The sequence below is a fragment of the Poecilia formosa genome, unplaced genomic scaffold (assembly GCF_000485575.1).
Source record: "Poecilia formosa unplaced genomic scaffold, Poecilia_formosa-5.1.2 Scaffold37, whole genome shotgun sequence".
Lineage (NCBI taxonomy): Eukaryota > Metazoa > Chordata > Actinopteri > Cyprinodontiformes > Poeciliidae > Poecilia > Poecilia formosa.
Window position 1 is genome coordinate 1,158,376 of NW_006799976.1, and position 16,937 is coordinate 1,175,312.

Sequence of the window (16,937 nt, forward strand, 5' to 3'; positions counted from 1 at the left end):
TTGTTTGTTTGTTTGTTTTTTAAGTGATCCCGAACCAGAAAGGAGGAGTAAGTTCACCTCAATCCATCTTATTTTTTAAATCGTTAGCTTTATTACTTTTCTTGGTTTTCTTAATAATTTCCTAATCTTCATCGTGGTTTCTCTGTAGGTCCTACACCTGTGCAGGAAGAAGCTGCTATTGCGTAAGTAGCCCAAAACTAACACACACACTCACCCAAAAAAATCCCAGACATGTTGCTCAACCAGTAGACAGACAGGTTCCCTTCTTTTTTTTGGTTTGGAATGAGCTGCTAAGCGTGAAAAGATGTGAACGTGTTAGTTTATGCGTCTAAGAGAAAATCAGGTGGACTGGAAAATCCGTCCAATCCTCAAAACAAGCTGGGTCCTGTTCAGATGAAGACGCATTGTGATCAAAACACTGCGACTAGGCATGGCCTGGTTACACGGCTTAAGGTCCGCCTTTTTAAGAAAGGGTTTTGGCTTCAGGTTGGGTTTGAAACTGTCCATCAAACGATTTCGGTTTTTAATTCAGATTAATTCAGAAATGAGCCCTGATCAGTTCAGCCAGTAATTATTTGAACACACGAGGTCACTCATGGACCGCGTCTATAGGGCATTGGATTTTTAATAAGTGGACTAAAGATGAAAAACAACCCGGTGATGTCACCGTAAAAGCAACATACCCCACCCTGATGTGGTGGAACATCAAATTTTAACCCCTTAATAGTCACACACTACATAAAACAGGTGTGTGTGTGTAGTGAGTAATATACATATTTCATAGACAGTAAGACAAGACTTTATAATCCACAGGCTGCAGCTCATTTCCTCCTATTAAGACCCAAGTTAGAGCTGTTTTTTGTTAGAATACGCAGCGAAATAACAGCATTACTCAGGTTCAATGGAGCAACACCCATCACAATTATAAAGGCGATGCTAGGAAGGCAGGGTTATTTTTGTAGCCCAATTCCTTCACAGGGTAATTCCAGGCTTAAAGGAGTAGAACTAAGACATACATCAAAAACATGGAATATAAATGAAAAAACACATCGTATGAAAACAAACATTGTAATGCAAATTTAGACTAACGAAATGATAAAGCAGTCTTTATGGTGAGTGGTCATAAACAGGAATGTTTTCAGTCCTGGTACAAAGAAGCCAACAGTTTCTGCACATCTCAGGTTTTCAGGCAGCTGAGGATCAGAGAAACTAAACACTGCTTTCTACTGTTTACTGTGAGTTCATGTTCTTAGGAGAGTAAGTGAACGTCTCAGATGACTTGAGGGGCCGATGTGGTTCATACCTGATCAGAAACTCTGAAATGGGTCGAGGTCAGTCAGTGGCCTACCCAACAGCGAAAGGTTTTAAGTTCAATCTATGACAAAGAGAGTTTGAGCAGTAAAACTGTCGTTTTGGTATTAACTTTGTGGTGTCGATCCAGACTCGGGGATTTTAGACGAGCTGCAGCTGCCCTAATTCATTCTTGATTGGTTTCATCCAAAACCTAATAGAGGAAAAGTGTGTATTCTAACAGATCCACTGATGGATACTTTGGACACAGTGACTGTGGGAGGCTGTGGTCACGTGTTAAAAGAGAAACATTAAAGTAACTTATATGTCATCAGCAAATCTCAGCAAATTGGGACCGTGTATAATTTGAATAAAATCAGTCCAACAATAAAACCCTGAGGAACTCCATGTGTAATCTTTGTTTGCTCAGATTTATAAATATAAATAACAGTAACTTTAGTAGCAGTAGGAATAATTGCTGATTTTCTGTACCAGGAACAATTAAATGATGTTATACATTTTTGATTTCGATATTTGCGTGAAGAACATGGTGCTGTAGCATTTCTACTGGGTGATGGGATGGATATACATGGGTAGGTGCAATATGTATTCAGTCATAATTTATATAAATATATATGTATATTTTAAACAGGCCAGAGGACAGTTTAACTCAGGAGACAGAGTTTGACCCTTCAGCCGTCATCTTGCCTCCTCCTGACATGTACGCAGACTCAGACTCTATGCTGGATTCATCACTGTACAGCGAGGTGAGGATAAATCATACAGACTCTCAACATCTACCTGCCTTCCTGATATGTTGAAACAATGTTTCTTTCATGTTTCTACCAGCCAATCAGAAATCTCCCACGCTGACCAGGATCTTCCTACCGTGGCAAGCTGCAGCCATGTGATCCTTTGCCAAAAATCTGCATCTTCCTGACTTCAATATTTATCTGAGAACTGCAAACATGGATCAATACACTGAGGAGTGAAGGAACGTCTAGGCAAATGGATATGTTTCTGCTGTTCCTTGACGACGTCTGTGTGAGGATTCTTTACGATGGACCTAGATGAAGTCTCCTTTTCTCGAGAGAGGACATAAAAGCAACAATAAAAACTTTACAGACCGACACAGACTGGACAATACCAGAAAAGTACAACTAGTGGTGAAGTAAAGGATTAATTAAACTGCAGTTTTTCTACTTTCCTATGCAAACTAAGGGAAGTCCTGCAATCAACTTTTCTTCAGATTAACCGTCAATCCAAAGTGGGATCGCAGCTCAGATAACCCGACAAGAGCCTGAATCTTTGTCCTCGTCTGCATGAAGCGTCAAGAAGAGTAGGATCATTCTTATCTATTAAAGTCTAAGGGTTTGCTGCAAGGGACTGAATATTTGAAATGAGCTAAGTCATAAATAACCACCTTCTGTTTTCTCCAACTGCACCAACACAATTTAACAGTTTCCACAGAATTATCCGGAACTGGTCAGTTTAATTTCCAAGTGTTTGCGTCACTGTTTTTCTTTTTTTGTTTTGTTAACTTTACAGGGATCTTTTTCTACTTTTTGTTAAAATTTCAGATCGCCACTTTAGCTTGTTTAAGAGTATGTATCTATTGTTGCTGTGATATTTAAATGATCTCTGATGCAGAAAAGGATAGTTTTTTGAAGAGAGATTCAATGAAGTTATCAGTAACATTTCCCTTACCCGTAGTAGGAAGATGAACGTAGCGCTGGAAGGTTGCCTGTTTTAGATTGCAAACATTTGCTAAATCTGGGCTATTAGCGTCCACATTTCCATGGACTTATTCACTACTCACTGCAAAATGACATCTTTCCAACAAAAGTGAAGGAGAAATTGCTGATAACTTCACTGCCAGGTTTACTGTCTTACATTATATGAGATCTAAGGACTGTGATGTTTAAATGTGTAACTTCAGAACGGCGTTGGCGTTTCCACAGGTCTAACTTTTGGACAAAAACATCAACATCCAGCTTTCTTGTCTATAATTTAACGGTTCTGCAGGTGTCCGTGCCTCTGATGCGTCCTCATAAACCGAAATAAAAACTGGAATGTGTGTGTAAAAGCTCGGCAGTGGAAAGACACTCGATAACGACGTCGCTGTTTTTGCATGTTTATTTTTATTTTAATAAATACTCCTTAAAGTGCAAGTCATAACAGTAATATCATGCAGTGCATAACAAGGTCCAAACCCCAATCTTAGACACAAAGATGGAGAAAGACAAGCACACACACACACACGCACACACACACAGACAGAGGAAAACACCTTTGTACAAGATAACAGTAAGTAATGTGCACACACACACACACACACACACTAACAACATAGACGGGGTTGTTTAAGGTCACCGTTTAACTACAGCTAAACAGAGAGGACAGCTTTGCAGTGGAAAACTCTCCCTTTGGTAAAAATCTGTATTTCATGAGGCCTGCTGGCTCGTTGCTGAGGATTCATGAGTAACACGCCACTGCAGCTGTTAAGGTAGAGAGCTACACCTGTTGGTAAATACTGGTTATACGAGAACAGTTTGTGTACACCCGACCCATCTCTTCTGTAGAACCCTCATAGATTTCGTGCACCATGTTTTCTTCGGGCAGCAGTACGGCGGGCCAATGCATATTTATAGACAGAATCTGTGTTGTGAGGAGAGTCTGGGTTATACAGCCGCATGTATGTTGCAGGTATGCAAGTAATAAAGGGTTTCAGCAGAGGATTAAAAAGTACAGCTTGCACTGTTTTCAAAGAAAATTGCTTCAGAAAGTCTTCATTCCCTTTAAAACTCAAAGCGGACGGACTTTAGAGCCAGTCCTGAGGTCCAGACTCAAACCCTTCAACGTCACGTAGACGAGTGTTGGGTGGTAACATGTCAGTTGTTCCAGCAGTGGTAGATTTAGCGACAGGGGATGTGGCTCTCCACCCAGGGTGGCAGGCTAACGGTGTGGTGTGTGTTTTTCCCCACAAAAAATGGGGAAAAAAAGTCAATGAGTTGCAGCCTGGATGATTTTTATCCAGCTTTTGTATATGTAGCTAATGACGATGGAGATTCAGATAGGGGAAACTTTTACTGGTTTTGATGATTTCCAGGTAAATGGTTAAAATAGGCTTACGGTAGCCTGATCAAATAATTCTGCTTAGTTACATTACACTGTAAAGATCCACCGCCGTGTGCCAATATTTCCTTTTTAAGGTTTGTTTCTCCTGGGATGTACAATATTTTGAAGTCGGAGATCATCGCAATGTAAAACAGCCTCAGGTGATTAAAAAAGTGGTTTAAAGCTCAATTTAAAGAAGCACCTTTCAAACTAAGTACAGCTCCGCCGCTCCGACGGCTCTGAGAATCCAAACCACTGGCTAAAGTCAAAAAAAGTTCTAAGAAAGAACAAACAACTTGGTCGACACAAACGCATTCAGCGATAAATGCGTGTCATAGTTTAACCAAAAAACGACAATCCTAGAAAGTGACCAATGCTTTATAGAAGAACTGATTAGTCGTGTAATAAGTTACTTTTAAATGAATAAGATGTACCCAAACCTGCAGAAATCTACATCCTCTGAAGGTTCAAAATGGGTTTTTACACAACGAGAACCTGAACAGGCCACATTCAGTCATGGCTTTACACATGACCTGACACAAACGCACACAAGAAAGATAAAGTGTTAAAACAATAAAGTTACTAAACGAATACAGTAACACAATGTAACCTTCACTCATAGTGCCAGTAAGAAGTTTACATTCCCATGATAAGTATTATCATTTTAATGATGTTCACTCATCAGCAGTTCTTTTTCCAGGATAGATTTACTTTACAGCAGCCGTCTGGAAACTCAATGCGTTTTAAAACAAGAATTTTGAATTTTTAAAAAATGGTAACTTTGACCCGGTTTGGATTAGATATAACACAACAAATGTGTTGCATCCATATCAGTCCAAACAAACAAAAGTGTCACTAAAAGCGTTAAAAGTCAAAAGAAATTCACGCTGATGATAGCTGAATGTAAACCTCTGACTGGCACTGCAGCTTTATCTGATAAGCTGTTCTTCATTTCTGCCTCTCTGACCTGCAGCCAATCACAAATTTACAAGATCTAGGTGACGTTGATGGATATCAAAAAGGTATTTTTTAAAGCTTCTCAGAGTGAAATCCCTCAGCTTCACTGCAAACAGCAGAACAATCTACCATTCCCATCAGAAACAATGAGGTTTAAGTGAGTTTCCACTTCACATTCGCTCTCTGCATTAATCGGAAAACTGGCATGTGTTAATGTGACGGGGAACATTTATCTAGAGCGTCAAAGGGATTAACGAAGTTGTAGTGTTCGCGGACGCAGATCTGAAAGAATCCATTCGGTAACATCTGTGAGCCCCCCTGCAGTGTGGAGCAGTGAACTGCTGAGCCCGGTGAAAAGGAGTGAAGGTTGCAGACGGAACAGTCCAGAGGAACCAAACGGGGCAGACAGCAGCTCAGATGGCAACAGTACACAATAACATCGAGGTTGAATGGTTCTGACTCCAGCATCTCTGACCTTCCAGGCTTTAAATGTAAAACACATGACGACCAACTCTCCCTCTGACATCAAGCTTTCACATAAGCATTGCGTTGCATTCTTTAAGGCATCTGTGGGGAGGTTTCTGTGGCTTCTGCTCTCCTGCGGCAGTAACGCACCACCTCACATGACACACACACACACATGCAGAGTTGCTAATCTCCAGATTGACCGCCTCACTTCGATTCAAGTGTTTTAGTCGCTGCTTGAAAAGTTAGCGCGAAGATGTTTGTAACCCTGAAGCGTTCCAGAGCCACATCTGTTGTTATTCAGCTCAGCGCCGACTTCCTGATGTCACGGGCCTCCGTGGTTTTCTAAAATGAAATTCTGTTCAGGCAGCTTGCTTTGTCAGAGCGTTTGCGCGTGCTGAGCGTCGGGTGAAATGACACAGGTGTGTGACGCGGTGAGATAGCGTGTGTGTGTGTGTGTGTGTATGTGTGCGGCGCGGGGCAGTTTCAAGCAGAAAAATGAATGTAGCGTCCAACTGTCTGTCGTGCTTCGTTAAATTATTCAATAACTCGTTCAGTGGAGATGTTTCGAATAAAACTAGTGTTTTAAAAAAGAAAATCTAAAAATAAATATGAATCTGATATCTAAATAATATTCTTTTTGGTATATATATTTCAATCTACAATAAAATATAAATATACATGGATAACAAAAAGCTTCTGCACTAGCATTATAAAACTTGAAATCTATGAAGTAATGTTCCTCCAGACACAGCTGCAACAGCGATCGGTAAGACAAGCGGCAGAACTGACCTCGGATCAGCGTCTGAGGCCAACTCAGCAGGATGTCCGGTCGTTACATGTTGACGCAGCTGATAAAGGACTGAGGGGGATTTGTGACGGTAAACTCGACCTTTGCCGACTCTGATGGGATTCTGACCTCTCCTTTATTTATTTATTTTTTTTTACTTTTATTTTTATTCTCTGGCTTCCACAGGTTCATTGATGCGTCTCAGATTTTGCAGCTATTAGCCCTAAAACATCCCCCGCCCCCTCCCACTGACTTCCGGGTTAACAAGGCAGTTTGGGATTTAGCAGGTTGTCAGCGAGCCAGCGTGGTGATGAGACTGGCGCACATTTCGAAGAAGTCCATGGTGTGAGAGCCCTGACGCGCGGCGAGCAGGGGGGAGCTGCCGGACAGCGAGCCCGGCAGGGAGGAGCTGAGCTGGGGCAGGTCGATGGCGGGGCTGGCCGAGTCGATGCTCAGTCGGGGTCTGTGGAGGCCGGCGGTGGAGCCCGACCGCTGAGGGGTGGACGACCCAGATTTAAAGCCGACCGCCTCCATGATGTCGTCTGTGGGTAACGTCACGGCAGATCGACAAGGCAGCAGCGTTAGGTAGCGGATCATTGAATTCCTATGAAACAAGCCTCAAAGTGTGTCGCTAACTTTGCAGCACAGGGCTGAGCTAAAAGAGGAAGCACCTTGAATGGGTATTTCTGACTACATGTTCTTACTTTATCTAATATATACAGTCCAGATGTTTTTTTGTTTTTGTTTTTAAAAAGGCTCATTTATGTATAAACAGCCTCTTCTGACAAAATATTACTAAAACCCTGATAGTTGGTTTAATAAAGACAAGTCAAAGCATGATATTCTCTTGTGATGAACCAAAAAAAAAAAAAACAGCTGCAAATAAATATGAATGTGAACCACTTTTTATCTAACTTCCACATTTAGAGCAGAGTTTCAAGAGGGGCAAAATGAAAAATAAATTCCCAAAGCTCAGTTAGAGAACTTCAACACAGAGCAATATCATCAAGTCTCAGTAACAACCATAGATGCAATCTATTCAAAAGTTTAAAAAAATTGTCTGTAAATTTAGCATTTTGAGCAGAAATATGTTCGCCACTCACCATCGATGCTCTTGAAGTCGAGGAGGTAGGATCTGTTGTCAACTTGGTAGAGCTGCAGGCTCATTTTCACCAGATTTCCCGTTACTGGATTCTTCCGGCGGACACGCAGATGATACGGGTTCACCACCTGCCAAACGGTAACCAAACGTAGACCTGCCCGTTTATTTTACGACCTTACAAAAAAACAAAATAAAAACAACAACAAAAAAAAAACACTGTTACCTTCCAGTCAAAGTTGAGTTGTTTCATGGCTCTGTACACCTCAGCCATGATGTCGTACGGTCTGCTCTGACTCCTGATCCCCAGGTGCCATTTGGCTTTCTTCACAGCGAGCGGTTTAGGCCGGGTTGTGTTCAGAGCATCCAGAGGACAACGGGATTTGGGGCTGTCGGCCAGAAGCGGGGGCATCCTCTCTGGGTGGGGTTTGACACCGGGGGGCAGCGGCATGCCTTCTTCTATGAAGGAGCCCTGCGGAGGACTGGAGGCCAGGTAGAACTCGCTGGCCTGGGTCATGATGCGTCGGTTATCTATGATGAGGTGATAAGCTACTGCTAACTGATCCTACAAAACACAGAGGTGGAATTGGAAGAGAAACGTTTAACCTTTTTTTTTTTTGAAAATCAGTTTCAATTTATAGAATCGTGAGAGTTTCTAAATAATACATTGCACACGTTAGATATTTTCTGGTGTGAGGGAAGAGGATGCAGAGGATAGGACTAAATGATCGTCAGATGATTTGCTGTTTCGACCCATGAGGAAGAAGTTGCTGCATATTTTCTGACGTGGCTCTGGGTACCTGTGGATCTCCGCTGTAGAGGCTGGACACCACTTCAGACTCGGTGCATTCAAACTTCTCGCACACTTCCCTGACAGCCTCTTCGTCCAGCACGGTGGCATCGTACGACGGGTCCTCTGGGAACAGGTAGCCCGGCAGGTCCTTCTTAAACCACTCGTGTTCCCTGACGGAACAAGGAAAGGCCACATGCAAAAGTAATAATTAATGTACAAGAGCTGCAAAAAAATAAAAAATGTTTGGTGTAGGAATTTTCAAGTGACAAGATTCTAAACAGTCATTTGGAGATGTTATGAGAGATGGAAGAGAGGCATGAGCTAAAATGTTTTCCAATCTACAGCTGAAGAGCAGAAGAGAGGACACACTAATAATAGCGCATTTAACTACCAAAGACGATTTTACCAGCGCTAAAAAGAGAGCATGTGTAACACAGAGGCCAGATTAATCTACAGCAGAAAACCTAAGCAATGCCTAAGAAAAGTTTTGGTTTCTTCAGATTAGAAAGAAAAGACGAGATGAGAGGAAAGATTAAAGTCTCCAGAAAAAGTGATTCGAGGTGTTAAGAGTTTTCATCCCCAAAGTAGAAAGTACCCGAGGCAGACGTGAATGCTTGATTGCCTCTCTTAGAGAGGTGTGTATTTTTTATAGTGTTTGCAGATGTTTACCTAAAGGCACGTCATTACAACGTGTGAAAAGTGTTTTTTGTTTGGGTATTCACTTTTACTACCAGAAGGGAAGGGGCAACATTATATGCGACAGGTTTAAAGAGGTTCAAACATACACCGAGCCCGTCTGGTTCCCTACTGGGACCAAACCGGCTTTGCAGCAAATCCTCGGGGCTCAAAGCGGTTAAACAGCTGATTCATTTGGACTCGGAACACAGCGCTGACTCGCTACCTGATGTCTTTGATGGTGGCTCTCTTAAGTGGGTCCACCTGCAGCATGAGCATGAGCAGGGACGCCACAGACCGGTTCAGGTGCTCGGGGATGTAGAAGACGCCTCCTCTGATCTTCTTGAACAGCGTGGGGACGTGCTCGTCGTCAAAGGGCAGAGTGCCACACAGCAGCGCGTACAGGATCACGCCGCAGCTCCAGATGTCCACCTCTGGGCCCGCATACAGCCTGGAAGACACAAAGTTGTGTTTCCAGAGAGAAAATGCACACCACACTTCTCCAGATTTTTTTGCTGTGAAAATATAAAAGTAACAATAGCAATTTCCTTCCTCTTCACAACGAATTTGACTGATAAAATCGCAGTAAAATACACTTAGTCTGTAATGTGACAATACGAAGGTAACTGTGAAATTAAGCTTAAAATGGCTCAGGATTAGACATAAAAACGTAATATCTTGCTATGAAACAAGCCACTCTGTAAGGTTGGACTGGTCCATTATTCACTGGTCAGTTTACAATAGTCTGGGAAAGTACTGGGCCACTCCTCAATTTTTTGTCTTTCATTTTGACAAAAATAACATTGTTTCAAAGAGGTCTCAAAGAACCAAATCTTAACAGCTTTGAAATACTTTTCAATTTGTATTTTTCTCACAACAATGAGAGCCCCCCCTACCCCCCATTTCTGAGACTTCAAAACAACCCAACAATTTTTATATTGGACAACAAGGCACCTAGTGACAGAAATAAAAGCAGGAAATTGACTTTTTTTTTGGTAAGGGTCTAATATCAGGCTTGACAATCATCAAAAACTCTGACAATTCAGTATAAGAATAACTTGGACCTAGATAAGTGATAATTGTTTTATTGTGATCCAGAAGGGAACAAAAGGCAGCCAACACCAAAAGCAAACCTATTGGCTTCTCCTTTAGCAGGCAAGAATCCTAGAGGTTTGCAGATTTACATACAAGTCACTGCTGCTGCTTATTTTGTCTATTTTTCAGGCAAAAATAGACAAAATGTTTGCCTGAAAAAAATTTTCAGGCAAAAAAATGAAAATTTTTTGGGGAGACTAAGGTGTTTCCTGAAAGCCAAATACCCATTAGCATCCATCTGAATTACAAATCTAAGCACACACCTTCCTGAGATGACCTCTGGAGCCGCGTAGTTGGGCGACCCACAGCTCGTTCGTAAGAACTCTCCGTCTGACATCATGTTTGAAAGTCCTGTAAACCAATCAGAAGGCAAGCACACGTTAACAACCGTCTTTTATCACTCTAACAGTAACAGGCAAGACCCAAAGAGCCCCCCGTGATCAAATTATTGCCTTTAATCGTTCGATACGGACAGGCTAAATTGAATATTGCCATGCAGCGAGGGCAGAGTCACACACTGTGGACACTGTGAGATCTTTATCCTCCTTCACCCGCCAAGAGCCTAAGCTCTAAACACAAAGCTCCTCTAATTGGATGAGCCTCTCTCTGACTAACGCAGCCTGTGCCAAACACCAAACATCAGACACGGTGCGATTTGCTGACCTTCACTTTATCTGTCCCTGAGCACTCCCTCTCTCTCTGCTCACCAGAGTCTTTAAGCTCGGAGCCAAAACACTTCTCTCCCGCTGTAACCCTCAAACCCCCCGCCGACTCCTTCCCTATCAGATGACACTGGGCCTCAAGGCGTCCTGCCAGACTTGATATGAGACCTGGCCGTTGCTAAGGGACGTCTGGCTGCGCACGAGGACCCTCGCCTGTTTCAGAAAATATTTTCCTTCTTTCTTGGTCATATTGCATCAGCCATTCTGTCTTCAACCGGAAAAATGAATTCTCCGACAGGACTCCGACGACGTCCTCATTCGTATTTGAATGACTCGGCGCAAAACTACAGTAACGCAACTCAAGCTTAATCAAAGTTTTACTTAGTAACTCTGATGTGTATTCTTCCTCTAAACCGTTATGGAAGAGGGGTGTCCAAACGTTTGGTCACATAGGTCAAAATCGTTAAGGGCCAAAAAAATTTACATACTCAACAATAAACTAACTATGCAACACTTTAATTAAACAAACAAAGTAGTCAGATTTGTTGTTGGAAAGAGAAGTGTAAATTATAGATATTTTTTCATTGGTTTGCAGGTACTAAGGCATACCTGCAAAAACCTAAGGGTTTCGCAGGTATTTCTTATAAAAAGAAGTTTTAGCAAATTTTCTAGATTTCTAGTTTAAAAAACTAGAACAAAATGTAGTCATTTCTGAGCTGTAACATCAAGATTTCTTTGTGAATGCTTGCTTTAGCAAAGTTTAATAAATGAATTTAAAAAAGACTTGAGGACAGCAAAGTCAAGTTTTGAGTAAAAGTCGGTAGATAGATGTGGTTCTTACAAGAAAATGCAAAAAATGTGGTTATTTAAAGAAATAATTGGTGTTCTTGCTAACTTTTTCTATCGTAAAAATTTTTTGACTTTGTCTGTGATAGCTTTGCCCTAACTAAGAATACAACATTTGTATGTTCATCAAACACCATAAAGCAGGGTGTCCTTTGGACGCCCCTGCTTTATGGTGTATTTCTATGGGATCTTACCGAAGTCGGCAATCTTGGCGTTCTTGTTGGCGTCAAGCAGGACGTTCTCGGGTTTGAGGTCTCTGTGGACCACCATGTGCCTGTGACAGTAGTCCACAGCCGAGATGATCTGCTGGAAAAGACGGCAAGCTTCCGAGTCCTCCACCTGAGGGACACAGCGGGAATTAAAATGCATCAGACGACGTGAGGCGATTCAGCTTGATTTTCTGTTTTTCTTTTCATCTAAGGTCCTATGTTAGACGTGAGAACTGAGGAAATATCTCCACATTCTTTCGGTAACAAATTCTTGTCTGATCTTGCGGCTGTATTCCAAGATTTATTCGTAAACAGACTGAAAGTCTTGCCATGCAAATAGTTAAAGCTGCATTAGTTGCTTGCTGGCCACTGGGGGGCAGCGCATTAGATGTGATAAACATCAACATGACATCACCTTACTATTCTGAGAAAAGTGAAAAAATGCATTTTTGTTAGAAATCAACAAGAAAATTGTTGATTTTTAACAGACTGATCAAAATCAGTCTGTTTTTCCCTCATCAACTCTCGTTATGCTCAAATACTCAATCTACTTTTAGGACAAGTCCTAACAGAATTATGGAGTGAATCTAAAAGTAAAAACATACTTCAATTTACAAGTACATACAAAAACCATATTTTAAAATAAATATATTTCTAAAGAGTAGTTGTTTATCCTGGACCTAAGTACTCTGCAAAGAATATAACTATTGTATTTAAAATGTTTTTTGATATGAGTCACAGAAGAGGTTTTAAAAGCCATTGTAGAACATAAACTGATAGTTAATCACCTCCTCTCTGCACATAGTCAATATTTTCAAAAACTCAAAAAAATTCAGGTAACAGAGCAACAGGGAGCTAAATTAAATGCTAATGGAATATATTTAAATAAAACATATTTTCCTGAAATTTCTAAATATACAACAGGAATTATGTTGCATCTATATGAGCTGAGTTTGAAGATGCAGACTTAGTACAAAAACTGGAGTCCAGTTCATGAAAGTCATTCACTTATTCTTCTTAAGTATTTTTAGATAAAGTTAACAGAACTGTTGTAAACAATTTAACCCACTACAGAAATCTCCTTCATAATTTAACCTAGTGATTATGAATATTAATCTATACGTTAGAATTGACAGAAAATAATGTTTTACCCTTCCGTTTTTGCAGATGTAGTCAAACAGCTCGCCTCCAGACACATACTCCATGACCATGAAGAAATCTGTTGGTGTACTTATTACCTGGTAGCTGGAACAAGAACACAATGTGTTAAAATGAGCTCACTCCAATCTGAATCACATCTTTGCCTCTAAACTCTGTTTATAAGTGGAGAATTTGTGCCCCACTTGACTGGGAACACAAAATATCAGCAAAGCCTCGACTGGTGCAGGTAATCTTTTCATAAAGGTCGGGTTTATTACACCGCAAGCTCAACCTCACAAATTGCTGCTTTCGGGAGATTCTGCACTTCATCACAATCTACTTCTCTCCTGTTAGTGGAGCGCTACAGGCCCAGTACTGTGGGGGGGGGGGAATAAATCCAAACTAAATCTCAATCATTCCCCCTCTATGTAAACATGCAAAGCTTTACAAAAACCACTGAAGTCAAGTTGATAAAATCACTGTGATCCCAACATCTGGAACGTGTTGGGTCGTCCACCTCGCTTTGGTCTGCTTGTTGTTGCGTAGAAGATGCTGGAAATACACGCCTCTGTTTAAGTCACACAGCTTTGCTCGGAAAAGACCTGAGCACTCACATATCTGTCACCACCAAAGAGCGTGAAAGTGTGGACTAAACCCGACCCTCACCTTAAAGTAACAAGGAAATTGTTGGGTGATTAAAAAAAAAAAAAAAACCTGAATGGTTTCTAAGTGAGAATTTCAAGAAACCTCTATCATCTTAAGCAGAGCTTTAAAGAGAAAAAGGGGAGCAGATTACTTCATGTAGGCCCACGCATGGGGGCTTGTGTGTGTGTACGAAAGAGGTGATGTTATTGTCTTTGTGTGTTCTGACTCGTGGGAACCCTGTAGGCCATACAGAACCGCGATAGTAAACATGCAGGAACAAGGAAGCCCTGCCACCACAAACAGGCAACACAACATAACACAACACCCGCATTAAACGCAGCCGGTTTATAGAGCGCTGACAAGTTTGAAGCCAGCTGCTTGTCAGCCTGAGGAGTGTGTTGTTGCCACTCTCCACTTACAGCTTGATGATGTGGGGGTGTCTGAACAGTTTGAGGTTCTGGATCTCCCGCTTGATTTTCCCCACAACATCGAGACTGCGGATCTTCTGTCTGTTGAGGATCTTCACGGCGACTTTGTGGCCCGTTAATTGATGTTGTCCGACTGCAACAGCAAAAACACAAACAGGGCGTCGGTTTCATAAATATGTGGAGAATTAAGCGCAGAGTTTGGGCAAAACAACACGACATAATTTGTGAAACTGCAACTGTGTAAACATTTTGGTTCTCAATGGCACTGTTCATGTGGGGAATAGGCTCACCGCTCAGGGCGGCATCAATTCAGGAGTGGCACAAACAAAAATATATAAAATGGGTTGAAACCTGCATTCTATTTCTTTAAAACAGAATGTACTTTTTTCTCCTTTTTTTGCATAATGAATATTCATACAAGATTAGATATCGGTATACAAAAAACTAGTTCAACCTTCTTTGAATAATTTAAAATAATAAAGACCTGAATGCTGACTGCAGGAAAAAAAAGAAGATGAGGGAGACAGCAGCGATAGATTAAATCCAATCACATCTAATTTTACCTGCGTGGAAAAGCAGACTGGTTTTATTTTAAAAAAATAGCCAGTGGGACTTAAAGTTGTTTCAATTAAAAGGGTAAGTAATTCACCTAAGTTTAGGCAAATGTTTTTGTTTTTCCCAAGATGTAGAAAGCTCTAGAAATCCATTCTTCTATGACTTCATATTTCAGTTGAGTAAAGATAACATAAATTTAGCAGACTAAAACTAAAATTACAAGACAATTAAATTGTGAATAAAATCATACTATGTTTTATTCAGAAGACTAAAACTAAATTAAAATTTGAATTAATGCAATAACTACAGGAAGGCTTCAGTGATTTCCATGCATTTTGGCTCATATTTTTCCTGTCTTTGTTGAGGGGTGTCAGACTTTTCTGTCAGAAACTGTGAATTGATATTATTGCAACTGTCAACCTTTTATTTTTATGTTTTATTTATTCAATTTTAGCTGCCGACGCTTACCTATAAAGATGAAACAAATAATACATTCATAAAACATTAAATGCAATGAAGTTTTTTTTATGATTTACCTGCTGTTATAAATGGTATAAATAGCAACTGAAGGTGAGTTAGCTTAAAACATAACTTAAGCTACACTCTCAGCAAACAGGCAGGGTGAACGAGCTCACAAGGTCATTGTGAGAGCACCAAAACTAGCTAAGAGAAGATAAATCCCCAGCAGTGTGCTTTTGAAGCACAACTAAGCGTGCGTGAATGGCTTTCTTGCCTTGACAATAAAAGCTAACCCGGTGTAACCATACTGAACTACCACCCGGTGCACGGCTACCTTAAAATCCGTTAACTACATTTTTATTCTTGGGACCAAACTGAACGGGTCATGCGTCCTTCATAGTCCTGATTAAAAATCCCACCGCCACACAAAGGTTCCTTTTTTTTTTTTTAACACAACAATGTAAAGGTGTGAATATTTGGTTTTGACTCTCTGCTCCCCTTCGTGTTATTACACCTGCCACAGCTGATAACTGTGGCTACCGAGAGGTTCTTCGGTGAAAGAATTTGACTTTGAAGCGGTCGAATTCGCAGGCGACCTCTACGCAAAAATCCAGTCCGAGACCGCCTCTAAACGCGTAGAGTTACGCTGACTGCCTACTGTCAAGTTCAACACGGTACGCTATGACAGGAGGCAGGGCCACTAACATTAACTACTCCGACTGACAGCCGCAAATGCACACATTTATGTTTGACGTGACACGAAAACATGACTTAACTCTTTACTTTCCCGAACGTCCCCACTCCGAGCGTGTCGCCGAGGATGTAATGGCCGATCTTTACCCTGCCTTCGTGTTTCTGTTGTTGCCGCTCTGCCATCTTCTCCGTTACCGACGGCTGGGCTCGCTCGCGCGGTGCGCTGCGGTGGGGTGGGTGTGCTGCTTGTCTGCTGTCTGTGGGGCAGCACGGAGGGGCGGGGACAATTCTGACTCTTCTCACCGCGAGGAATCACCGACGACTTGGAACCGCTGCTGCTTAGATGAATGGAAACGCTACAAACAAGCATCCATCCCCAAGCAAAAAATAGTGCCATCCATTCCCTCCAGAAGTCGTCTCATTTGATTCAAATTTCAATACAGCTGTTCCGTGAAAACTTTATAATCAAAACGAACACATCCTTATTGGAACATGGTGGTGGCAGCATTATGCTATGCTATGGGGATGTTTTTGTTCAACAGGGACATGGAAGATGTTTATAGTTGATGGGAATCCACAAAAAAAAAAAAAACTGCAAAAATCAAAAGAGGAGGAACCAATTTAGTCAGAGTACACGTGGTGACAAAGTCTGGACTAAATGACTCGTCAACTTGTTAAAGTTATAAGAAAATATGTTTTTCGTTGTCTCTCTTAGACTTTATACTGTCTGAATTTATGAGTGTAAAACTCTTTCTGAAAGATTGCTTTGTCATCTGTTTTTGGCAGCTGGACCAGTAATGTAGTTTTTCTTTTTCTTTTTTGTTTTGTAAAAATGTAAATTTGTTAAGAGGCTTTTAACTTGATGGCTCTCCTGCCGGTCCAGTGATTAAAGGTCCAGACTCCATTCGGTCTAAGTGGTTCTTATGTAATGGTAAATGTCATTTGCATTTTTTTTTTTTTACTTTTTCCAGCATGCAATCTACATAAAAAATAATAAATACTGTGCGGCCATAAAGGCC

General features: G+C 41.2%; 1 protein-coding gene and 1 long non-coding RNA gene across 2 annotated transcripts; one reads left to right on the forward strand and one right to left on the reverse strand.

Annotated features, from left to right (window-relative positions):
- LOC103137067 (uncharacterized) lies at positions 1-4,285 on the forward strand. Its single transcript, XR_476090.2, has 4 exons — positions 1-47; positions 149-182; positions 1,943-2,057; positions 2,140-4,285. It is a non-coding gene; the product is annotated as an uncharacterized LOC103137067 (long non-coding RNA).
- Positions 3,412-16,101, reverse strand: prkaa2 (protein kinase, AMP-activated, alpha 2 catalytic subunit). The gene is made up of 10 exons (XM_007550598.2): positions 16,002-16,101; positions 14,203-14,344; positions 13,150-13,243; positions 11,984-12,128; positions 10,545-10,632; positions 9,413-9,637; positions 8,519-8,681; positions 7,945-8,283; positions 7,723-7,849; positions 3,412-7,161 (listed from the first exon to the last, which is right to left on the reverse strand). Exons 1-10 carry the CDS (start codon positions 16,099-16,101, stop codon positions 6,911-6,913), a joined length of 1,674 nt encoding a protein of 557 aa, XP_007550660.1. The 3' UTR covers positions 3,412-6,910.
- Between the last annotated feature and the right edge of the window lie 836 nt (positions 16,102-16,937).

What these genes read in the sequence shown, in the direction of transcription:
- prkaa2 (XM_007550598.2), bottom strand. Translation starts at nt 16,101, where the DNA reads ATGGCAGAGCGGCAACAACAGAAACACGAAGGCAGGGTAAAGATCGGC. An exon ending in ACATCTGCAAAAACGGAAGG is followed by an intron (nt 12,129 to 13,149) that starts GTAAAACATTAT and finishes TGTGTCCCTCAG; the next exon opens with GTGGAGGACTCGGAAGCTTG. An exon ending in CCAGAGGTCATCTCAGGAAG is followed by an intron (nt 9,638 to 10,544) that starts GTGTGTGCTTAG and finishes TGTGTCTTCCAG; the next exon opens with GCTGTATGCGGGCCCAGAGG.